This window comes from Mus musculus, chromosome X, assembly GCF_000001635.26.
Source record: "Mus musculus strain C57BL/6J chromosome X, GRCm38.p6 C57BL/6J".
NCBI lineage: Eukaryota > Metazoa > Chordata > Mammalia > Rodentia > Muridae > Mus > Mus musculus.
In genome coordinates this window covers 73772583-73796038 of record NC_000086.7, presented here as the reverse complement: position 1 = coordinate 73796038, position 23456 = coordinate 73772583, and the positions used below count along the sequence as shown (strand labels likewise).

Below are 23456 nucleotides of genomic sequence, written 5' to 3'. Positions count from 1 at the left end.
TGTGTCTACTGTCTTCCAGCATGGGCCTGGAGAGGAGCAAGCTGTGAACTTTCTAGTCCTTCTGCAGCACACTTGTCTGTGAGAACCTAACTGAGTATGTTTGTCATTTCTGTCCCAGATTGGAAATGATGAGAAGGGGGCTCCTGATGGGGGCCCAGGCTTAAACAACAGCCAGGACCTGGACAGCGGGGTGGGTCGGACTGATGAGAGTACCCGCAATGAAGAGAGCTCTGAACATGACCTGCTGGGGGATGAACCTCCCAGCACCACCAACACTCCTGGAAGCCTACGCAAATTTGGTCTACAAGGGGATGCCCTACAGAGCAGGGACTTCCACTTCAGCATGGATTCTCTGTTAGCTGAGGGGGCAGGGCTGGGAGGGGCTGACCTACCTGGGCTCACTGATGAGGAGTATGAACGCTACCGGGAGCTGCTGGAGATCAAGTGCCACCTGGAAAATGGCAACCAGCTGGGCATCTTCTTCTCCCGGGCCTCCAGTGGCAACAGTGCCCTAGATGTCAACCGCAATGAGAGCCTAGGCCATGAGATGGCCATGCTGGAGGAAGAGCTTCGGCACCTAGAGTTCAAGTGCCGCAATATCTTGCGGGCACAGAAGATGCAGCAGTTGCGGGAGCGCTGTATGAAGGCCTGGCTGCTGGAGGAGGAAAGTCTCTATGACCTGGCAGCCAGTGAGCCCAAAAAGCATGAGCTGTCTGATATCTCTGAACTGCCAGAGAAATCAGACAAAGATAGCACCAGCGCTTACAACACGGGGGAGAGCTGCCGCAGCACTCCACTTCTTGTGGAGCCTCTGCCTGAGAGCCCGCTGAAGCGATCTGGTGCTGGCAATTCCAACTTGAATCGGACCCCTTCTGGCCCTCCTGTCACCACCCACCTCAAGGGGGCTCCTTCACCAGGGAGCCCAGCTAAGTTCCGATCACTCTCTCGGGATCCTGAAGTGGGCCGGAGACAGCACACAGAAGAGCGTGTCCGCCGGAGCACCAAGACAAGTGTTACTCTGGAGCGTGTGGGCCCTGAAGGCAGCCCTTACCTCTCCAGGCGCCATCGTGGCCAGGAGATTGAGCAGTACCACAGCTGTGTGCAGTTGGCCCCGCCACGCACCCTGGAGGATCTGGGCCATGGCTCCTTGAGCTTGGCTAGTGGTCCTCGGGTGGGTGGGGTGGCAGCTGCAGCTGTCGAAGCACCCCGCATGGAGTGGAAGGTGAAGGTGCGAAGTGATGGAACCCGCTATGTGGCCAAGCGACCTGTGCGAGATCGGCTGCTGAAGGCCAGGGCCCTGAAGATCCGAGAGGAACGCAGTGGTATGACCACTGATGATGATGCAGTGAGTGAGATGAAGATGGGCCGCTACTGGAGCAAGGAAGAGAGGAAGCAACACCTGATCCGAGCACGGGAGCAACGGAAGCGGCGTGAGTTCATGATGCAGAGCCGTCTGGAGTGTCTAAGGGAGCAGCAGAATGGTGACAGCAAACCTGAGCTCAACATCATTGCGCTGAGCCACCGTAAAACCATGAAGAAGCGAAACAAGAAGATTCTGGACAACTGGATCACCATCCAGGAGATGTTGGCTCATGGTGCCCGCTCAGCTGATGGAAAAAGGATCTACAACCCTCTGCTCTCTGTCACCACTGTCTGAGCTGCTCCAGCAGGAGCCCAGCCCAGGTCTAGAAAGCCTGACCCTCACCCTCCCTTAGAATCTAGTGTGTGTCGATGTGTGTGCTTGCACGATGTGCTCATGCACACTCCTTACCTGTATGTTATGTGTGCACAGGACCTTGGTAATAGAAAGCCCCAAGAAGGGACACTTCTCTTACGCCTAGTTCCTTTTCCCCAAGAAGCTATGCTAACAACCAACATAGAGGCATACCCATAAAGGGCACCTCTTTGTGTATACACATGGTATTCTTGCTATTTTCTTGGAGACAGGGAAATCAGTGCAGAGAGGTGAGGTGGACTATCCTAAGCACAAGAGAATGTCCAGCTTCATGCTGAGCACGACCTCTCCCCTCCTAGGAGCTGCAATTATTTGTAGACAAAGGCAACCCTGAATTTTGTGGTTTTTCTTCTTTTCTGTGCTTGCCAATAGTTGTTTTCTGTTTTGTGGGCCTGCTCTGGGGGCTGGCAGCTCCTTTAGGCAGCCTGACAAAGGTGGACCCCACCGAGTGCTGGCTGGAAAGGAGGTTGGGGGGAGGAAAAGAGGGAGGGTTGGGTGGGAGGGAAAGGAAAAAGATGGGGAAGAATAAAAAGCAGCTGTCCTGGTGGCCTCTAGGGGCTCTGCCTTGGCTTTCAAGGCTTAACCATGGAGGCCCACCTCTCTTGCCAGTGACTGAAGGAAAGTGAGATCACAGGGATTTGGGGCACAGTATCCATGCAAAAGAATCTGTCTATGCCATCTGGAGCAGAGTCACTCTTCTCAGTGGCTTAAGCAAGGAGGGCCAAACCTAATGAGTCTAGAGAGGATGTGGTGGGAGTTGGAAGGCCTGGGCCCAATGAAAGGAAGGTGGGCTGACTGAGAGATGCCTAGAACCTTTTCCAGGTGATGGAACTTTAAAATGTTTGGTGCCTGTCAGGCTTGGTGAAGCTCATTGGATGCTACAGGATGCCCCTGCTCCCCACCTACATACACCCCAAGAATAAAGCAAGCTGCCTTTTTGCTGTTAATGTGGACTTGTGTTCATTGCCATCATGCTATTTGTGCTGAGAAATGTCAGTATATTAGTTCCTGAATACCCAGATTTCTATAGCAGATTGGTGGTGAGCAAGATGCCAAGATGGGTGTGAGTGGGAAATCTAAGGGCCCATTCCTAGAAGCTGAGTCTATTGCTGGAAAGGCTGGGTCTGGGTGGGAATACACAGGACAGTCCTGCTGGTGAATAGGGAGAGAATAGAATAGGGAGTGGTGAGAATGGGAAAGCAGGGGCTAGATACTAGTTCTAGATTCTTTTTATTGGGGGGGGGGGTCAAGATAGGGTTTCTCTGTGTAGCCCTGGCTGTCCTGGAACTCACTCTGTAGACCATGCTGGCCTCAAACTCAAAATTCACCTGCCTCTGCCTCCCAAGTGCTGGGACTAAAGGCGTGCACCACCACGCCCGGCTAGTTCTAGATTCTTTTAGGAGCATTTCCAATAGTTTTAGCTTTGGATTCTTTGAAAAAACACAGTACTTCTACATATTTTCATTTCAATCTCAGGAGCGGAGTATGGGACTGCTTAAGATTGTCCATATCAACTATGGTTTGATACATGCTCTAGCAGAAGCATGATTTTGCAAGCTGCAGAGAGTTTTCTGTGATTATGTGATCTTTAGAATTAAGGGATATATAAATGCTAGGGCCCAAGCAATGGGGTGGGTTGTTGTTGGTTAGTCAAGTTACATTTAAGCACTGCAAAGAAACATATTAACCTGATCAAACTTTCCCCAAGGAATTTGATCATCAAGTAGTCTAAGGATACCTTGCCTCCTTTTCCTATTCCCATTGCTATCTGGTGTTAGGAGACTGAAAGAACTCACAAAGTAGCGAAAGAACTCACAAAGTAGCAAAAGAACTCACAAAGTAGCAAAACACTCTCTAGCTCCACGGTCCTTTCAGTGAAGGATTCCTTGGGCATCCCTTCAGCTACTGGGAACTTCTGGAGTCACCTCATTATTCTCTGATGGTCTCAGGACCAGGAGGTGGGCCGATACTGGTTATACTGTGTTGACTGGCTCAGAGAGAGGTGGCACTAGGGCAGCTGACAGTACCGGATTACTGATAGCTTGGAACATCATCTCCACATTTGGCTGTCATTGCCATCTGGCAAGATGGTGAAGCCAGATGTAGATACAGCAACTGGTTGACGAATAGCTGTTGCCATTTCCTTACTATATAGACTACTGGCCGAACACAGAAAGCCACTTAACAGCCATTTGTTCCTTAACAGCCCAGGGGGAGGCTACTTCTCCCTCTTCTGGCCTTTCTTGATCCTGCTGCTTACCTAGTGTCCAATTCTGATAGTCTCAGTACTACTCCTTAGTGCACCCCAGATTCATCCTCAGAACTGGGGATGGCAGACACCTTGTCTTGGGTGAACTTAAATCATAAACTCTGTTCACATCATCCAGGATACCCTCCAGTCTCCCAGCCAACACCCAACCTCCCACAGAGGTTAAGGAGCCCCCACCATTCTTGGGGTGTGGCCAGCTCTTTGAATGACCTATCCTGGAGAAACCACTAGAGAAGTGGCTTTATGCATGTGGTAGAATGCATTTACTTGGGACTTGCATCCAGCCTCTTTCTAACTAGCCTTCCGTGGCACTAAGGAGCACTAATCAAGTGGCCAGTGGCCAGCCTGTGCAATAAGATGACATGGTACACTACTGCAAGCAGGCTTCCTGGCTCATACTTCACCTCAGTAGAGAACAGGGTACTCTTGGGAGGTATGGGAGGCTGTTCTTCAAAAATCCAGCACTGAACTGGATGCTGTGAGTAGCAGCAGACCAGGATGAAACATGGGAGTGGCTAGGGTTAGGGTGCGGACTCCAAGAGTGTTCCCCTATGCTTAGGGAAGGTGTTACATGTGACAACTTGAAGTGCATCAGCACTTGCATGCAGTCCCCACATAGGAGACATCACAAAGGCTAGTGATAGTTCTGACTGCTAAGTCTGAGGGAGATTAGGAAAGGTGCCATCCCCCAACCACAAGGTGCAATAAGAGCCCTCCAACCCAAAGCAGTTAGAGAGACTCAGGGTCCTGCAGCCCTAGGCTGACCATGGGAAGATTTCCTGACAAAAGCCAGAGGGTGACCCAGATCTGCCCTGGGGACTGGTGAGGAAAGGAAAGATGGTATTTCCTCCTCCTCTCCTTCCCCATTTTTTTTTCCAAGATAGGGTTTCTCTGTGTAGCCCTGGCTGTCTAGGGCTACATTCTGTAGACTAAGCTGGCCTTAAACTCAGTGATTTACCTGCCTCCACCTCCTGAGTACTGGGATTTAGGCTTGCACCACCACTGCCCAGCCAAGATGGTCTTATTTTAGAGGCCACACACAAGAAAAGAGAAGACAGGCCCAAGATATCCTGACAAACAGGACAAGGACAGAGAAAACAGAGGACATTGGGGAAAATATAGCTCTGCTCAGAATTACTATCTGCTGTCCAGGCAGACAAGGGCAGCTGGATCCCCAGCTTTCCCCATAGACACAGGAGCCCCGTGTCTTGAATGTACTCATGTCAAATAGTGACTGTTTATTGAAAGAAGCAATGGACGGCTGAAGTTGCTGCCCTCAGGCCTGGATGTGGCTCTTTGCACTGAAAGCTAGGTAGTAGATCACTATGCCAATTACTGCAGCCAGCACCTCTGTGGAGACCCAAGGCCCATTCCAGGTACCCTGTAAAAAAAAGAGAGAGAGAGAGAGAAGAAAAAAAAAGAAGAAGACCAAAAGACAGCTCAGGGGAGTGCCAGGGAGTGGAGCAGTCACCCTTAATCACTTGTTCTCAGGACACACAGATCAACAGCAGCCCAGAACCTGGGCTGCAGAGGATCAGAGCTTTTCCTTAGACAACCCCAAAAGATGAGGTATGCCCTGTATTCTCTGCTTCCAAGACAAGGGCACTTACCCGATGGTCCACACTGACTGTGAACAGGGGTGGAATGATAGAAACGTCCTCATTATTTCTCTGAGCCTGTAAGGGAGGTGCTGGGGTCAAGAAGTGCTGGGTAGGTTGCCAAGAAAAGGGAGAAATGAGCAAGAGACAAAGAAGGAAGCAGGGGCAGAAGTGCAGGAAGACAACCACTTGTCCTGGCCCCTAGAGTACTGATGTTGCAGAAGGGGAATACAGAATGACCAGGGTAAAGAGGACTTCAGAAATGGGGCATGCCCTCCCTCCTTGGGGCCTCAGAGGAGTTCCAGATGATACTCACCTTCCTTAGGAGGCTATAGGACTCTTCATCAAAGAATCTGACCTCATAGGTGCCCGCATGAGCGCTCTTGTGCTCCAGGCTCCAGGACACCTGGTTGGGTGTTTGGTAAGGGGCAGGCATAGCAGATACATGGGGGATTACTCTGCTAGTGCTGGCACAATACCACCATGAGCAGTGCTTAAATCTTTGGTCTCTAACCCTGCTTTGAACCATTTCCCCAACAACCCTGGATGCAGTATCCCTTACCTGATATCGACCCACATCCTGGCCGCGGGTTACAGGAAATTGTTTTCCACTAACGTCGGCATAAAGAGCCATGTTCTGGAGGGGGGGGTAATAAAAGCAAGAATCGCATTTTCCTCTCTTCTCTGGGCATACATAGAACCCTCCATTGTGCTGCCCAAAGCAGTACTATGACTGGGGAGGGAGAGTAGGCCAGCAGAGGGCTATAGTATGTTGGTAGGGGTTGCTGTGGAAGACTCAGGAAATGGGCCTGCCACAGCCCAGAGCCATGCTAGGCCTCACCCATGGACACTGTCATGTCTTTCTTCATCTGTTTCCCTAGAGGTGAACAGAACTACATATCCCTTATAACCAGTTTATCCTAACCCACAACAAGTCTGTTAGCTGTACACAGGGTTGGGATGATAAAAAAAAAAAATGGCCTTGTTATTTCTTGGAGCTTGAGAAGGAAGTGCCAAATGAAGTATTTAACCCTAGGAGTATTGTTCCCCCCCGAAAAAGTTCCAATTTCTTTCTTTAGATTTTTGGAAGAGCAGGTTAAAGGTTCAGGCTGGAGTTTTTCTATTTTAAACTTACAGAACATTCATACAGACACATACTCAGGCAAACTACAACGAGAAAAAAAGATAGAGGGGCCTGACCCTAGTTCTTTCTCCCATTCCAGACATTCATCCAGGAAACAGTGGGGTGTCTACCCACATTACTGCATGGAGGCAAAGCATACCAAGCAGGTCAGGAAAATGCTCTTGAAGTACTTGCTAGGATCTGGCCTCGCTGTGCCCTCATCTCTCCTGCACCCTGTGAATTGGAATCCTTATTCTCCCTGTTGATAGGATCCTCAGGTCACTGTCAACTGCCAGTGAATGAGTCTGCCACCCTCATCTCTTCCCCTGCACCCTCTCTGCTGAGTCCCTACTGTCTCACCTGGACCCTGTTCTTGCAGGTCAGTGAAATCTCCACGATGAATACAGTCTCTGTAGAAATGACGGCATCTGAAGTTGTATAGTAAGAAGGGGTGATCTGTGGTTCCAGGCAGGCCTCTGCTGTGGAGAGGAGGCAAAGCCAATTTGTGTGTTCCAGGCAAAAGGGCTTACCCTGGCTCCACCTCTCAGACTTGGTGAGCTGAGGATACACATACTCTTCTATTCCTGACAGAAAGTGGGGTCTGGGAGATGGATCCTAGTACTCAGTCAAAAGTAGAGTGGAAGGGGCCAGTGAGGGCTGATGAGCCAGGCCAGAGTGAGGTAGGGAAAGCTCTGCAGAGGTGAGTCTGGATGCAACAACATGGAAGCAACAGCCATGTTTGAGGCAGGCAGGAGGCTGATGAAATTAGTATCTGAATCTATGATAGGGAGGCCACAAAGCAGCTCACCTGCTCCTAAAGTACCCCAGAAGCCCAGTAGGTCAAGGCAGCCTCAATTCAGAGCTTCTTCAATAGCCTACTGAAAGCATTCTGCAGACACTAAATGGGGTGTTGTTAACACACAGGGACTTTCAAGATAAGGGTCTCTAGACCCATCCAGGTGACAGAATGTCAAGACTGGTTCTAGTGTTTCCTGAGAGAAGTAAATTCTGGGCCCAAACACCAAACCTGCCCCTGTAAACTAAACACCCCTGAGGAAAAGTTTTCATCCAACTCTTCTCCAAATGTGATGTCTTGAAAGAATGACCGATTAAGCTAGAGAAGACCTTGTACCGGCATAAATGGCAGGAGGAAAATGCCTGGGAATGGCTCTCAAGGCCATATTCCACCAACCCTTCTGTGACCTGCTCAGCTGGGCCTTTCCCTGTAGACACTATGGAACCCCTAATAGATGTTACAGCCAGGTTTGTCTTTTTAAGACACTGCTAGCAACAGACTGAAGGATTCTCTGAGGGGTGGGTAGAAGGGATGGCCAGAGGCTACCTGTATGTACAGAAACCAAATCGTCCTTAGTTCAGGCTCTCAGGTCTGAGGTGCTAACATCTTTCAAAACACATGCCGGCACTCCAGATTGAGCTCAGCCCCACTACCACGTTACAGATGTCTCACAAATATCAACGGGTCTGTGCACGGTTCAATTTTGCTATGAACTTTGGGGTGGGATATACCAAGGCGTCACAAAAAGTCGAGGCTCTGGGCACTAAAAGCCCTTGCTCACTTCATCGGTTCCCTATCTAACTCGCCTAGTGCCCTTACTCTGATCTGCCTCCCTCTCTTAGGTTTCTCTTGGGGAAGCCTGGCCTATGCAGCATTGGTTCGTAGCTGCCAGCACTGCTCTTGTGCGACTACCTTTTGACACAGGAACCAGGGACATACATATCACCTTCCCTGCTGGAGCTGGTGGTCGGAGCATGGTACTGCTTTGGGGGTTCTCCCAAAAGCAGACAAGGAAGCAACCTGGCTGTCGGGTAAACGTGTGTGTGGTGCTTTGGTCGCCACGACACAACACCCATCGGGGGAAGATCCCGTCAGTAGCGACGAGCCCCGGGAAGGGCCAGATCCCCACCTCGCGCACACCCTTCCTCCCCCCAGCACCACCTGCCAACAGCAGGGGCGCGCCCCGAAACAAGCTCCGGCCAGGCCGCTACCTGAGCAGCAAGATAGGCCAGACAGCAGGAGTAGTGCCAGGGCGCCGAAAGATGCCATCGCCGCCATCGCCTCTTCTCTTCCGAGGGGAAAAGAGAGCAAGCCACCCTGGACATGCGGAGCAGACGAGGAAGCGCGACGCGTAAGCGGCCTCAGCACCCAATCGTGCGTCGGCGGGCTGGGTCGGGCATGGTGACGTCGCTGGCGGCACTGACGTGTCCGCTTCCCTAGCCAGGGTCCCAACCGGTCGCACTTCCCTCCTTCTCAGCCTTCCCCTCCCCAAGATGGCGGAACAGTGCTCTAGGCACCGGAAGGGGGCGTAAGAACCGGTGTGACTGTGCGCGTGCGTAATGCTAGCGTTTTCTCAACCCATACCCCGGATTTCTCGCTGTCCCCAACTGTCGCGAGAACGGTGCTTAATGTTTTGACCTGTAGAGGTCCTCACTTTTCGTCATGGCGCTGAAGGTGGCGATAGCTGCTGGCGGTGCTGCAAAGGCAATGCTCAAGCCAACTCTCCTCTGCCGTCCTTGGGAGGTGAGTGGTGAATGGGCGGTGGGACATTTGCAGGCTTACAGAGGGACTTAACACCCAATTGAGACCCGGAGTCGGGTAACGGCTCTTTGAGCAAACACGGAATTCGATTGGCTGTGCGAGCCATAGGAGGGGCGGGGAGAGGGCTGCACTCTGGGGTTCACTGGTTGCTTCTGCTGTCCGTGAGGCGGTTGGCCGAAATTGACTCTGATCTGGCTCCTCTGTGCCTTCCTCCGGAAGGGTTGGGAAGGTAGACCGCAGTAGCTAGGTGTCCCCTCCGTAGTGTCCTTGTGGAAGCCCTTTTGAAGAGGCCACGTGTCCTGGCCCACCTTGCATGTACCATCTAAGCCTGTTTCTGGACTCAGTTCCTCCTTGGTTTTCCCTCTCTTAGACTGCTTTGCCCTAGTGGAGGTGGAAAATCAGACTTTATCAGTATCTCTCTCGCTGTGTGTCTCTCGCTGTGTCCCCGCGTTCCCTCTCCCGGTTTCTCTCTGTCTCGTCGAACACGCGGTTTCTCTCTGTAGCCTGGAACTCACACTGTAGACCAGGCTGGCCTTGAATTCAGAAATCCTCCTGCCTCTGTCTCCCAAGTGCTGGGATTAATTAAAGGCATGCACCGCCGCCATCTGGCTATCCATAATCCTTGATCCCTCCAGATCTTCCGCCTACCAAGCACCTAGATACTTGATTCTAACCAAAAGGCCAACAAACAAGCCCAAACCCCTGTAATGAGAGTGAACCAGGGTTCTAAGACTGGAAGCTTCTAGGGCTTTGCTTTCCTGGTTCTTTCTTTGGAGTCTTGGTTAGCTGGTTTAGCTCCTGGGTAGCACTGCTTAGCACCAGAAAACCAACAACTAGCTCTGGGGAATAAGAGCTATGACCTCTAGGCCTTGCTCTTCCACTGACCTAGAATATGGCATTAGGCCAGCTCTCTTTTCTCTCTGGGTTCCAGTGAGGAGAGAGGACTTTATGTTCTCAAAGCATTTGCTGACTCTGACCTTCCAGAATGCCATGGGGTTTTTTGTTGTTGTTGTTGTTGGGGTCTTGGGGGCTTTTTTGTTTTGTCTTGTTTTGTTTGGGGAAGGGAGCTACATATGCTACATGAAATTCTATTTAAAATAGGGACTTCTGGTTCAGCCAGATGGCTGAGTGGGTAAAGGCACCTGCCTCCAAGCTTGGATACCAAGTTTAATCCTTGGAATTCTTGTAAAATGCAAGGAGAAAAAGGACCCCACAGAATCATCTTCTCATTGCCACACGTGTGCTATGGCTTCTTCCTCATTGTTGAGGAAAGACCAGCAGCATATAGAGGATTACTAGAGACCCTGATGGCTCCAGAAGCTAGGCTTCTGTAAACTCTTAATGAAGACCTTTCCTCCTGAATGCTTGTGTGCCTTTGTTGGGATGGGACTAGGTGGCAGTGGAATGATTGGTAGCCAGGCAGGGCTTTGCCCTGAGACTGATTGTCCTGGGTATAGGAACCCATATAGACAACTCAAGGTCTTGAGTCCTGCTGGTTGACATCCCCTGGGAAATCATGCTATCATTATTGGTAATTGACCAAACACAAACATGACAAAGGGAGAAGCCTTAGGAAAACATCAAGTATGGGAGTCCATCAGCAGGAGATTGAACCACCCTGGCCTTTGTCTTCCTGCAGACTAGCTAAGGATGATGACAGAGTAGAAGACTTGTGTTCTCCTCAGCCTGCCTCATACTGGGCTTCTTTGATTGGACAATTGGACTCAAGAGGGAGAGCTTTGTAACCCTCTAAAAGAAACTATCCATATCTGTATATAGCAAGATCAGGAGCCTGTGGTTGGGACGTTTTCTAGGACTGGGACAATGACCACTGTAACATCTAGCATAGGAGGCAGCTGTGGGATAGATTCAGCCCTAGCAATGTTGTTGCCATCTGTGAATGAGTTGCACAGATTTTGAGCCACACCTGGTGCAGGCTCTTAGAAGGCTGGATCATTGCCACAGCTACAGTTCAAAGGGAGTTAACTACTGGGAGTTATCTCCCAAGGATGCTAGTTTTGAACTCTAAAAGGCTGGTAGAGTGAAAGGTGGTATACTTTAGCTCATCTCCATCCTGCTGGAGCTTGTGAACAGCTTGAATACCTCCTTTTGGTTAAGTTTTTCAGCAGACAAATGAAGTTGTTGTCTCCATTCTATGGATTGACTAATCCCCCCCAACACTTTTGTTTTTCGAAGCAAAGTTTCTTGTAGTTCAGACTGACCTTAAGATTTCTTTGTATATGAGGATGATCTTGAATTTCTGATCCTCCTGCCTCTACCTTCTAGGTACTAGGACTACAGATGTGTGCTGCCATGCCTTGCTTCTGTTCCATGGATTTTTTTATGTAGATCCAAAGCCATTTGTAGAGTAGCAGATGGTGGATTTGGTCTCAGATATCCTTGGTCTCCATCTGTTTCTTCATTTTCTGCTGTGCTTATTCACCTAGAAAATGTACCTGTGGTTCCAGCTCTGGACCAGGTGCTGTGCTAGATCCTGGAGCGACAGTAGAGGGTGAAACAAATATGTACTCTATTCTCATAGGCTAGGAAGAGAGCAAGGAGGTGATAATCAGGTAGAGTGATGTCTCTTAGAGGAGTAGGGGGTAGGGTGTAAGTAGGACTTAGCAGTCTAGGGAGACTCCCAGGAAGAGGGGAAATTTATGCTACCTTCTCAAGGAAGGCATGGAGACCCTACAGACAAGATGAATCTGATATTGGCAATTACTAGAAAGAAAACAAGTATGCATGTGGCTACATATATGGTGAGGGACCCTTAGGGCTTGATCCTAGTGGTCAACCTTCCTACATCTTGGCTTGGGTTATTGAGTGGCATTCCTTCATTATTAGTGACTAGGTAACTGAGTATCTTGTAACTGTGGGCCAGGGGAACCCAGAGGGGAATGGTCAGACTCTACCTGAGCCTTCTGATCTTTCTGAAAGAATGTATGACTCTAGAAAATGGCTATAGTGTCTCAGCTATTAGATAGAACATTGTGCTACTGTCTGATGGGTGAGTGGCAAAGAATCCTCAAGTTACAAGGAAGAACTTGGCGGTACCATGCCACTACTTCTTCAGGTATTCCTAAATGAGTGGGGCACAGCAGGGAGGGGAAGAAACCTTTCCTGTGGAGCTGAGGTCATAGCCTCTCCCTACAGGACAGTGGGTCACTTCTTAGTACCTGGTCCATCTGGCCCAAACAGCCTTTTCTCTGAAACTGTCAGAGTGTCACCAGCATGGCCAAACATAGCTGCTTCCCACTCATGGGATTGGGGACATTTACCAATCATCCAAGCTACACCACAAAGCAGCTTACAGTTCCTTGCGAAACTGTCTGTCATCGGTCTTCCAGAAATGGCTGTATTTTTCTACACATTTGATTTTTATTTCTGTTCTGAAGGACCATTCCCTAGGGGTGACAGTGCTTACCTCAGGGCAGTGGCTATTTCTTCCTTACCTTTCCATTTTGCATTTACTATACTGACCATGTATTGGCTTTGTAATAAGGAAAAACAAGGAAAGACATGAAATTATCACTCAGAGTTGGTGGCTTGCTGAGATTTTCCTTTTGCAATATGCCAAGTTTGCCAGTCTTTCTGCTTATACACATAACAATAACAACAACGATAATTGGCCAAAAGAGAATCAGAAGCCAATACAAAAGTAGGGATGGGGACAGACAGTTCTGGTTTTAGAGACAAGGCCTCATTCTGTCACTGTGATTGGCCTAGAACTCACTATGAAGACCAAGGCCTTGAACTCAAAGAGATCTATTTTCCTGGGTGCTGGAATTAAAACTTCGGTGCCTTCCTCATACAGTTTTTATTATATTGACCCACAAGGGTAGTGAAGTGTTGAGGCAACTTTGTCTGGTGTTCCTGTGGGACAATTGTTGATAAGAGGGGCTTTGGAGTGTCCTGGACACATTGTGAACTGTTGTTTACTACTATCAGTTCCTCTTTGCTAAGAGCTAGGGTAGCTCTTGCCAACTTGACTTTTAGAACTGAACAGCTAATATTGTCATCTGGGTTCTCTTTGACAGGTTCTGGCTGCCCATGTGGCCCCCCGAAGGAGCATTTCCTCAGTAAGTACCTGCCTTGGATGTATGCTTGTATATGAACACATGCATGTGGGGGAGAGCTGTGGTCATATATTTCCACGTGTGCACAAGTGTGTGTGTGTTTGTGTGTATGAACATAATGCGTGTGTATGAGATTATATGTATTAGGTATACATGTGCCCATACACACATGCCTTGTGTCTTTGCTCCCTGGCCTTCCTGTCCTTTCCCTCTGAGGCATGGTCTCCAGAGGTCACTCACACCTCCCCTTTCTTTGAGTTGTGTTAGACAGCGTCCCCAGAGAAAAAGAAATCCCAGTTCCTTATTTACAGCCTTGTTCCTCTAATCTTGGCTGACCCATGTCTTCTTCCTTTCTGTCTTCCCTCTAGCAACAAACAATTGTGAGTATTGTCTGTATTAGATTTGAGGGGCTCTTAGTTGCTTTGGGGTGGGATTGAGGAGGTGGTGGATGCTGATAAGGAGCCCCAGGACAGCAATTCTGCCTTGGCTGGCCTGTGGATTGGTGCTGGTGGGAAAAAGGGAACTGACACATTGAGGTATCCAAGGTTTACCTTCACCCTCTCCCTTCTTCCAGCCTCCATCTGCTAAGTATGGTGGGCGGCATACAGTGACTATGATCCCAGGGGATGGCATCGGCCCAGAGCTCATGTTGCATGTTAAGTCTGTATTCAGGTATGGAGGGGCTGGCCCTTGCCTTCTCTCCCAGGGAAGATTGAATCCCAGGCCCAGCTGGAAGCCCCCCAGAATTTTGTGACCCTCTTGTTTGGTATGGTTCCCTTTTAGCTGGAGCCAGGTCAAGGTGGGAAGCAGCAGGGAAAAATTGGTATAGATTTCAGGAGGGGGTGTGGAAGGCTCTAGGCTAGCATCTTTAGTCTGACTCTACTGCAGGCATGCATGTGTGCCGGTGGACTTTGAAGAGGTGCATGTAAGCTCCAACGCTGATGAGGAGGACATCCGCAATGCCATCATGGCCATCCGCCGGAACCGTGTGGCCCTGAAGGGTGAGCTCAGGGGCCAGGTTGGAATGCTATACATGATTCCTTTTGCCTATATACTGACTTTTGTGGGTTCCCATGGCTCCAATTTCTGGGATTTTCTGATTCGTGATGACTCTTGTTCTTGGCATCTGGGTAGAGGCTTTTGTGGGCCTGTTAATAGCATGGCTCTTTTATCTCGGTAGCCTGTATAATCTTGCTCAGTGGCTTTCTCCCACCTCTTCCTTCACTTCACATGCCTCTGTTAGAATCTGCTTTAACCCTTAGTTTTTCTTCAAAAGATCAGAGTTGCTCACAATGGCAGTTACATCCTAGACTTCAATGAACTATTTTGCTTCTGAAAATGTTCTTCTCCACTTGGATCAACCTTTGGTGAACATTTCCTGGATTACATAGCGGGATATGTCAACACAGCTGAGCCCAGAGGATTCCTCTCTAACTTGCCTATCTTGTTTGCTTTTGTCCTGTAGGCAACATTGAAACAAATCATAACCTGCCACCATCCCACAAATCTCGAAACAACATCCTTCGGTGAGAGCCATGTACATAGACTAGTGGCTTGGTGAAGGCTAGGGTGGGATGTTCTGGCATTCATGACCCTGGTTAGTTGCTAATTGGGTCTGTTTTGACTTTTTCCCTGTCACTCCCCCAGCACCAGCCTAGACCTCTATGCCAACGTCATCCACTGTAAGAGCCTGCCAGGAGTGGTGACCCGGCACAAGGACATAGACATCCTCATTGTACGGGAAAACACAGAAGGCGAGTACAGCAGCCTGGAGCATGAGGTAGGCAAAGCTACTTGACCCTCTTGGGTAGGTGGCAATGATTATGGCCAGGGTCAGAGTTGAGGAGAGAACTTCAGAATCAAGGTAAGGTACTGCCACTCAAAGGGCTGGAAAAGCCAGATATACTTAGTAATAAGGCTGCATCCTGTAGTGCTCCCATCAAGCCTTTTGTCCCCTGGCCTCTTCTCAGAGCGTAGCAGGAGTGGTGGAGAGCTTGAAGATTATCACCAAAGCCAAGTCCCTGCGCATTGCTGAATATGCTTTCAAGCTGGCCCAGGAGAGTGGGCGTAAGAAAGTGACGGCTGTGCACAAGGCCAACATCATGTATGTTTACTCCATACTCTCCTGTCTACTTTGAGCTGGAAGGGCCACACACAGGGCTATGTCCTGTTGTTCCTGAGGTTCTTTGTCTTACTACACTGCATCCATAGGGGAGGGAGATCGATGGGATTATGCTTGTTTTTCTATCTGGAGAACAGGTTTCAAACTAGTCCTTAGGGTTCTATGAGTCTCTGTATGCCCTGACTCTCCAGCTGACTGTAGTGAGAAGTTAAGCTGGTGTCTTATACCCCCATCGTCTAGGAAACTGGGTGATGGACTCTTCCTCCAGTGCTGCAGGGAAGTAGCAGCCCACTACCCTCAGATCACCTTTGACAGCATGATTGTAGACAACACAACAATGCAGGTAATTAGCCCAGCTGGCTCCATAGCCTTCTACTCACCCTTGGTTCTCATGGCTTCTACAACTCAGCTCACTTCTTTCTTTTCCCACAGCTGGTATCCCGGCCTCAGCAGTTTGATGTCATGGTGATGCCTAATCTCTATGGTAACATTGTCAACAACGTCTGTGCAGGGCTAGTTGGAGGCCCAGGCCTTGTGGCTGGGGCCAACTATGGCCATGTGTATGCAGTATTCGAGACAGTGAGTAGCCAGGCACAACTCTGCTGTCTTTCTCTTATAGTGGCCTTGTGTCAGTTGGTATACTACAGTGTTGTGCAGCCATTGGTACTGCTTAAAGGCTAAAGTTTTCTAAAGGAAACCCAGACCCACGAGTATCTCCCTGAAGCCCTAATATGCCTTCATTTGCTGTGTCTGGGATGGGCCTCTATTGGATATGGTACATGAGTAGAATCATCTACCCTGCATTCTTATATTTTCCCAACTACTTCCTCCTTCTTCTCTTTACCAGGCTACAAGGAACACAGGCAAAAGTATTGCCAATAAGAACATTGCTAACCCGACTGCCACACTGCTAGCAAGCTGCATGATGCTAGACCACCTCAAGTAAGTGGGTTGCTCATGTCTGATCATGAGTCCTCTGACTAGCCCCTAAGCACTGAGAATCAAAAGTTTGTTCTCTTCATCCATTAGGCTCCACTCCTATGCCACTTCCATCCGCAAAGCTGTCTTAGCATCCATGGACAATGAAAATGTAAGGCTCTTCTTGTCCCCTCCTTGTCCCACCTTTAGTCTCCCCTCATCTACCCCATGTTATATTGGTCTGACCAACCCTATATGCTTTAGGCAGTGACTAACACTGTCTGTGACCTATAAAGGAAGGGTGGTGTCACATAGGGTAAGGTTTCTGGGACTAATCTAGAACTATTGGCCTCCTGGTGCTAGTTCTTTGCCTTTCCAACTATAGGAAACCATGGGTAGCCCTAGGACACCATGGGGTTATGGTAGATGTTGGCCTGATGTGTCCAAGCTTCTTGTTTTCCTACAGATGCATACCCCAGATATTGGAGGCCAGGGCACCACATCCCAAGCCATCCAGGACATCATTCGTCATATCCGCATCATTAATGGACGGGCTGTGGAGGCTTAGCTATCCCTACAGTTTTGCTCAGCTTGTCTGTAGGACTCTCTTCTCACTTTAGCACTCCAGCTAGCTTGGGGGACAGGACCCAGAATAAAGCCACTTCTGTTCCAGAACTTGGCCCTGTTCTTCCCTTACTCCAAGACACTGGCATTTCAGTTCCCACTTTATTAAGAAACAAACAGGCAGTTTTCCCCATTCAGGAGCATCTAGAAGGATCACAAGTAGACAGGTTGAGATATGGGCCTTGCCCCAGCATCTCATCCTGTCATGGGGGTGAGCACCCAGCAGGATGGAAGAGCAGCTCCCACAGGGTGGAAGAAGTTGCCTGCTTTCCCTCAAGGCACCAAGAGCTAGCATAGTCTCTACTGTCCACAGCTGCAGCAAAACCTATGGATTAAGCCAGGGATGCTGGAGGCAGTCGGCAGCACTGGCCCGCTTCTCAGGGATGTACTCCATCATGGGCAACAGGAAGGCACTGAACTGTGTGGCCTGCTCCAGGGGCCACTCATACTTCTCCATGAGCACCTCATATAGGCCCCAGTGCTTGAGGTTGGGGATGTGGCGCAGCTCTCCTAGAGGGTGAGCAACATTAGGCACTGTCCCCAGATAGTCTGGAACCTGTACTTGTACCCACAATAGGCACCTATTGTTCTTTCTCTCAGAATCAAGGTCCTTGACCTTCCCTCTGCTCTCTTAGCCCCTGTGACCTAAGCCTACTTTAATCCCCACCTCTACGGTTGAAGAACTCCCGTGAATATCGGCCTGAGAGGGCAAAAGCTGGAGGGATGTCTCCTAGAAGTTCCACGATATGAGCAATGTGGTCTGTAGGCAAAGAGAAAGTTTGGAGTTGGGGTAGGACAGCTGGAGGTCCTGAAGCCAAGCCAGGGCCTGCCTCCCCTACCCTCATCACGACTGTAGTCTTCTCCAGAGTGGGGCTCAAATAGGTAGTCACCAGTGGCCAGCTCAAAAGCCTGGAAAGGAGGGGAGAAGTGAGGCTGTGGCAGGTGTCTGATCCTAGGCATGGAGGCAGCTAAACTAACATACCATGCATGCTGTGCTCCAGATGTCAGCTGGGGGCCCATACTCGGCACCGATCAGCACCTCCACGGCCCTGTACTGCCGAGTCTGAATATCCTCAGTGAAGTGCTTGTGCTGTGGGGGAGGGAGCCACCTTGGGAAAAGGATCCTAGTCCCAGGCTAGCCTGCCCCCACAGCCCACTCCTGCTTTTGGTCCATGAACCTGAGCTCCATGGAGCTCACTCTGATTCTTTCTGATTCTGAGTTCCTCAGATGTCCCAGGAGGGACTTTGTCTAGGTGACCGTTTTCTAGTGGCCCCTGACCATTGCCATGGGCACAGTTCTGGCCTGGCAGGATTCTGATGCTTGGAGAGAGCAGCAAGAAGCAGCTCTTAGTCGTAGGGCTCCCCAAGACCAAGCACCCTCTCGTCCCAGGCTGGTCAGCATACCACCCAGCAGGCGTTGCCAAGGTCTGCAATCTTGATCTTGATCTTGTCTGCATTTTGGGGCTCCAGAGGGTTCACTAGGAGATTGGAAGCACCAAATGGTGCTGAGGAAAGAAGAAGAAGAGAGACTGATCTGGCCCTGCTCTTTATGGTCCTGTCTACTACCCACTGTACCCCATACTTACTGCTAGGAGATAGAAGACCTCCAGTCTCACGCTGATTAGATGAACCTGAGAGGATGGAGCAGGAAGCCGTGGAGAACAGGGACCCTGAAAAACCTGAGGTCTGCGAGCTGGGACTAAGGCTTCGTTCCCCCCCAGGCACAGGGGAAGAAGAGGCTGGAGAAGGGCCAGCTCTGGTGCCCTCCGGGTGGCAGCCTGAAGAAGAGGTGGAGCCGCTGCCCCGTTCTAGTCTTGAGCTGGAGTCTAGGGAGAAGGAGCAGAAGAGCACATGAGTAGAAGCCTGCAGTCCACATGCAGGCTTAGTGGCTCAGTGCTCTCCCTGCCCCCTCACCCTCAGCTTGTACTGCGGCCTCCATAGCCTCTAGCCTCTGCAAGTCCCTCAGCCGCTCCTCCAGCAGCCTCTTCTGTTGCTTCCTTTTGCGCCTCATCTTCTTCCTCTTGTTTTTGGACAGCTTGCCAATCTGCTGTCAGAGTCAGGGTCACACCCCCTCCCCATGTTTTCTTGTCCAGCCCTGAACCCCAGAACTAACCCCCATGGGTATCAGACTATGGATGCTATCTTCTGTCTCACCCTTATTCCCAACCCCTGACCCATTTCTCTGCCTCTCCTCCTATCCCCCTCCTACCTTGTGCTTTGGGGAGAACCTAGTGGGCCTGCTCTACACTGTTCCTTGTCTACTCCCAGACCTAGATGAAGCTGCCTGAAGTAGCCATGTGGGGTATCACAGTATCCTTCCATTGAGGTAGTGCTGGGCTCATTGGCGACCAGAGGCAGCTTGGAGCACATGATCCACTCTGTCTAATCACTCTCTTCTCAGGTACTCAGCTTTTTAGAAGTTCAAAAGGTAGAACAGGTATGGCTGAGGATCCAAGCTCTGAGGACATGGCCTCATCTAGCTTGTATTGGAAGAGGAGACAGGGAAAGAGGGGGTACCACAACTTACCAAGACCTCCTGGGGGGCAGTGCTGACTGGATGTAAGGGGTAGGGAGAGAAAAAAGAACAGTAATTCAGGTAGAGATTGAGGTCCAGAGTCCTGGTATCAGTCCCCACACATGCTCTTGGTACCTGTGGAACGGGATGGGGGCTGGGCCCCTGACTGCTGCCACTCTGTGGCTTCAGCAGCCAGGCGCCTGATGTAGGCATCTCCAACACACAGTAAGATGTTCTCAGGCTTGATGTCCGTATGGATGATCTTGCACTTAGTATGGAGGTAATCCAGACCATGCAGCACCTGGCAAAAGCTACAGCTGAATCCCAGCAGCCAGGCCTAGCCAACCTGAGCAGTGTAGGGGCAGCACCTACCTGTCTAACAATGCTCTTAACACAGGGCACAGGCAGACCCTGGTAGTTGGATTTGATGATCCACTTGAGGAGCTGGTGGCCCAGGACCTCTAGCACCATGCATACATCTGGACCTGGAGTGAAGGGCAGTCAACAACACAGCTAAGGCACAGGCTTACCTACCCTCCATCATGGAGGAGCACTTAGACTCCAGAAATGCAGAGGTTAGGGAAGTAGGGCTTTCCCTTGACCATCCTGGTGGCCACCACTGACCAAGTTTATTATTTAGAATGTTTCTGTCACTGTCACGGATATGCCAGTCGAGATGGTACCTCTTGTCATCCTACAGATATCTCACTCCAGCTTTACTCTTCTGCCCAAGTAGGCCTCAAAAGTAGCCTTTTATATTTGGGAGTCACTCAGCAGATAATCACAGTCAACCTAATTACCTGTGTTCCCCCTACTCAGAAACACAAGTGCCCAAAGGGATGAAGTTGTTTTATAGGCTCTTCCCGCAAGGGCTAAATCCCATGATGCAATGTGGATCTTTGACTGCCATATTGCTCGTTCTGCAAAGGATACGGACTCCATTTACTCCTGAGATCCTGAAGTCATCGATAAGTTGAACAATGGTCTCCCTTTTGGGGTCACTAGGGTCACTGTCCCTGACCTGAAACAAAAGGCAAGGAGCCACAGATGACTCCAACCTGCTCCTCAACACTGCTCTGCTCATATCCCCTGAAGCACTTCTATCCCCCTTTCCCAGTCCAGCTGGGGCCCACTTGAAGAAAGCCAGCTGCCTCTGCTCTCCGGGTCCTTTTACTTGGCAGAGTCAGCTGGAGCCTGTCCCCTCTGGGAGCCCCGCCCCACTCTGTAGAGCCCCAGCAGGCCCTGCATTCACATTGCCAGGCCCAAGGCAGTTCAAGGGGCTGGGAGCAGTAGGGGAGGTGCCTTACACATTTCAGGAGCTTGATCTCATCCACGGCTGTCTCAGTGTAATGTCCTGCACTCTTCACCACTTTCAGGGCCACAAAGCGCTTGCGCCTGTAATATGGAGACCCTCATAGGCTGCCAGACCTTGCCAGAGTCACATGTTCTCACGGTGGTGGTCTTAACCAAACCCATAGGCAGATCCCAGCTACTCACTGAATATCCCAGCAGAGCCAGACTGTAGAGAAATGGCCCCAGCCTAGCTTTCGCACCACATGGTACCGCCCATTGAACAAATCACCGATCTTCACTGGGTAGTAACCACCTGCAGAAGGGAACCAAAAGATCAGAGTAGGGCATCTCTCCCTTATACCTCAATATCAATGTCCTGCTGGTCATCTATCTCACGTGGGCCTAGTCTTGGCAACTTTTTACTCTCAAGCTGTCCTGAGCCCTTGCAGTGGCAATCCGGCTGGCCACATGCAGCCAGGGCCAGGCCTTACCCTTGCAATAGTCCTTAGGGTCTTCCTGTTCCTCATCATCAGAGCCCAGGAGTCCCTGCAGCAAACGAGGTGCTGGTGTGGCTGGAGTTAATTCAGAGCCTGAGGACTCAGGCCCACAGGAAGTCTGAGAGCTGTGGGTGAAGGAGGAGGATGCAGACAGTGAGCTCACAGGGAGCAGGGGACCCCAGTCTCCCCAGCCTGGTCATACCTGCTGCTGCTGCCGCCACAATCCACACTACCACTACCACCGGCATTGGCACTCATCCTGATGTCGCAGCCCAAAGCTCTGGTGCACTGGACCGCTGTTCCTGTGGGGCCCAGCCGTGGCCAGTGCATTTATAGCTTCTGCCGCTGATCTCACTCGCCTTTATAAATAGCCTCCCAGCTGCTCAGCTGTGGGCAAGGTATGCAGAACAGGGAGGGGGTAGTGCACTGATGGCAGCCTGGAGAGTCCAGCCCCTAAGCCAAACACCCCTGCTCTGTTTTCACCCACACTCTAGAGACAGAGGGAGCCATCAAGCTGGGGTTATGATAGCAACTCTGTCCCTAGGCTGATTCCCCACAGTGTAGGACTAGCCAAGGAAGACCTCTGCATGGAGATGGAGCAGTCTGGAGTTCCTGTACTCTAAGGTTGTAGGGAGGGGAGGCTCCTATGAAAGAATGAAGTTGATATGATGACCAGGTCCTTTGGCTGAGCTCTCTCCAAATGTTGCAGGGTACTTGATGCATTCTGGAACTTCCCACTTAACCCATATAAGTGTCCTTTTAGAGGTGACCCCCACCAATCCCACCTAAACCCCATGCTCTGCTCAATCTCAACCCTGATCCCAGCTCTTTTGTAACTCATAGACGCACCCCCTAGGCAGGTGGGAGCCCAGACCTCCCCTCTATGTGGCTGAGCAGGGGTCAAAGGCAAGAGTTAAAGGCAACTCATTCCTCCCATTAGAGGCAAAAGGCTCATCAGATTTACATAACACACCCTAGCTCTAGAGCTGACCACTTCTGCCTTGCTGTCCCCATCAACATTTGCAGGTTCCCATTTAGGCCAACTCTGCCATGTCCACCAGGAGAAGAAAAAACACACAGTTATTGCCCATGAGCTAGTTGGTAACTGAGGGATCCTGTGCATCTTGAGTGACCAGAAAGCATTAAGTCCCCAGAAGCACTCAGGATATACTGTGCCAGCATGCTACAGAATACTAGGACCTGGGAAAACAACTGAGACCCTATCTGGAGTCTATGGGTGTCACTGGAGAGAGAGTTCCAGAAAAGTAGACAAGTACTTTTGCTCTTTTGGGCTTTCTAAAGTTGGTAAGGTGATGCCTAGTACTTAATAAACCAGTTGTGGTGGAATGTGCCTGTACTCTCAATACTCAAGAAGTACTCAGAAGTTCCAGGTTATGCTCAGCTACATAGCAAGTTTAAGGCCAGCCTGGAATGCATGAAACCCTATCTTTAAAAATAAAAACCACCTGGAGAGATGGCTCAGTGGTTAAGAATACTGGCAACTATTGTCCAAGTTCAATTCCCAAGACCCATGTGGCAGCTCACATGTCTACAACTCTAGTTCCCAGAGGATTGACACCCTCTTCTGGCCTTCCTGGCCACCAGACACAACAAGGAGTATATAGACATACATGCAGGCAAAACATTCATGTACGTAAAATTAAAACAGAATGAGATGAGAGTATGAGAGAGACTAATTGTTTTTAGATGAGAATAAAGGGGCAAAAGTGAAGATAGGAGACTAGCCAGAAACTTCTGAATAAAGTGGAGGGGGCTTGGCAGTGGCAGTACTTATCTCAAGGTAGGAGACACTTTGTCCGGTGTCCTATGATAAGAAAGAACTGATAACAGTGGGGTAGGCATAGATGGAGAGAACAGGTCCCTTCAGGGCCTGTGGGGTCAGGAAAGGAGGGACAGGGTAAAGTATGAAAGGGGTAATTATCCCTTCTTTCCCCACGGGTGCCAGATTGGGCCACTGGACTAAGGGCAAAGGTGTATAGAAGAAAGGCTTGTAGAGAAGCCCTGTGTAGAACTTGGGCATGTCTTGGTAGTAAACCCTGGTATTGGGAGAAGTGACATCCTTGAGCTAGAACGTAGGGAGGCAGATGGTTCAATCCCTACTCACG

The 23456-nt window shown here is 50.1% G+C and overlaps 4 protein-coding genes across 17 annotated transcripts in view; 2 read left to right on the top strand and 2 right to left on the bottom strand.

Moving 5' to 3' along the window:
* Window positions 1–2682, top strand: part of Pdzd4 (PDZ domain containing 4) — a 31687-nt gene extending 29005 nt beyond the window's left edge. For all 6 annotated transcript variants that reach the window (XM_006528017.4, XM_006528022.4, XM_006528021.4 and 3 more), the window contains one exon: window positions 119–2682. In XM_006528017.4, coding sequence (XP_006528080.1) covers window positions 119–1657 — 1539 coding nt within the window. In that variant the 3' untranslated portion in view covers window positions 1658–2682. The remainder of the gene's footprint in view (window positions 1–118) is intronic.
* A 2528-nt stretch (window positions 2683–5210) lies between these two features.
* Window positions 5211–9016, bottom strand: Ssr4 (signal sequence receptor, delta). Of its 4 annotated transcripts, NM_001358213.1 has the most exons (7): window positions 8733–9016; window positions 7086–7204; window positions 6886–6984; window positions 6165–6239; window positions 5919–6008; window positions 5615–5680; window positions 5211–5385 (listed from the first exon to the last, which is right to left on the bottom strand). In NM_001358213.1, the coding sequence occupies exons 4-7, from the start codon at window positions 6234–6236 to the stop codon at window positions 5281–5283; spliced, it is 333 nt and encodes a 110-aa protein (NP_001345142.1). In that variant the 5' UTR covers window positions 6237–6239; window positions 6886–6984; window positions 7086–7204; window positions 8733–9016; the 3' UTR covers window positions 5211–5280. The 4 variants fall into 4 exon arrangements, with proteins under 4 accessions (NP_001345142.1, NP_001345141.1, NP_001159952.1 ...); NM_001358212.1 differs by lacking the exon at window positions 6886–6984 and having other exon boundaries at window positions 5615–5694; NM_001166480.2 differs by lacking the exon at window positions 6886–6984.
* Window positions 9017–9141: 125 nt separating this feature from the next.
* Idh3g (isocitrate dehydrogenase 3 (NAD+), gamma) lies at window positions 9142–17076 on the top strand. 4 transcript variants are annotated; one of them, NM_008323.1, is made up of 13 exons: window positions 9142–9264; window positions 13323–13364; window positions 13730–13741; window positions 13936–14033; window positions 14250–14362; window positions 14827–14887; window positions 15009–15141; window positions 15332–15465; window positions 15724–15826; window positions 15916–16062; window positions 16331–16425; window positions 16513–16573; window positions 16868–17076. In NM_008323.1, the coding sequence occupies exons 1-13, from the start codon at window positions 9184–9186 to the stop codon at window positions 16967–16969; spliced, it is 1182 nt and encodes a 393-aa protein (NP_032349.1). In that variant the 5' UTR covers window positions 9142–9183; the 3' UTR covers window positions 16970–17076. The 4 variants fall into 4 exon arrangements, with proteins under 4 accessions (NP_032349.1, NP_001343285.1, XP_017173881.1 ...); XM_017318392.2 differs by lacking the exon at window positions 9142–9264 and adding an exon at window positions 9399–9511; NM_001356356.1 differs by lacking the exon at window positions 13730–13741.
* A 37-nt stretch (window positions 17077–17113) lies between these two features.
* Srpk3 (serine/arginine-rich protein specific kinase 3) lies at window positions 17114–23431 on the bottom strand. Of its 3 annotated transcripts, none has more exons than XM_006528172.4 (15): window positions 21533–23431; window positions 21325–21455; window positions 21038–21146; window positions 20848–20935; window positions 20474–20561; window positions 19913–20019; window positions 19676–19841; window positions 19553–19578; window positions 18940–19072; window positions 18612–18851; window positions 18430–18530; window positions 18008–18115; window positions 17865–17934; window positions 17693–17785; window positions 17114–17535 (listed from the first exon to the last, which is right to left on the bottom strand). In XM_006528172.4, exons 1-15 carry the CDS (start codon window positions 21658–21660, stop codon window positions 17351–17353), a joined length of 1773 nt encoding a protein of 590 aa, XP_006528235.1. In that variant the 5' UTR covers window positions 21661–23431; the 3' UTR covers window positions 17114–17350. The 3 variants fall into 3 exon arrangements, 2 of the variants coding, with proteins under 2 accessions (XP_006528235.1, NP_062658.1); NM_019684.2 differs by having other exon boundaries at window positions 18940–19069; window positions 21533–21634; XR_003953018.1 differs by lacking the exon at window positions 18940–19072.
* Between the last annotated feature and the right edge of the window lie 25 nt (window positions 23432–23456).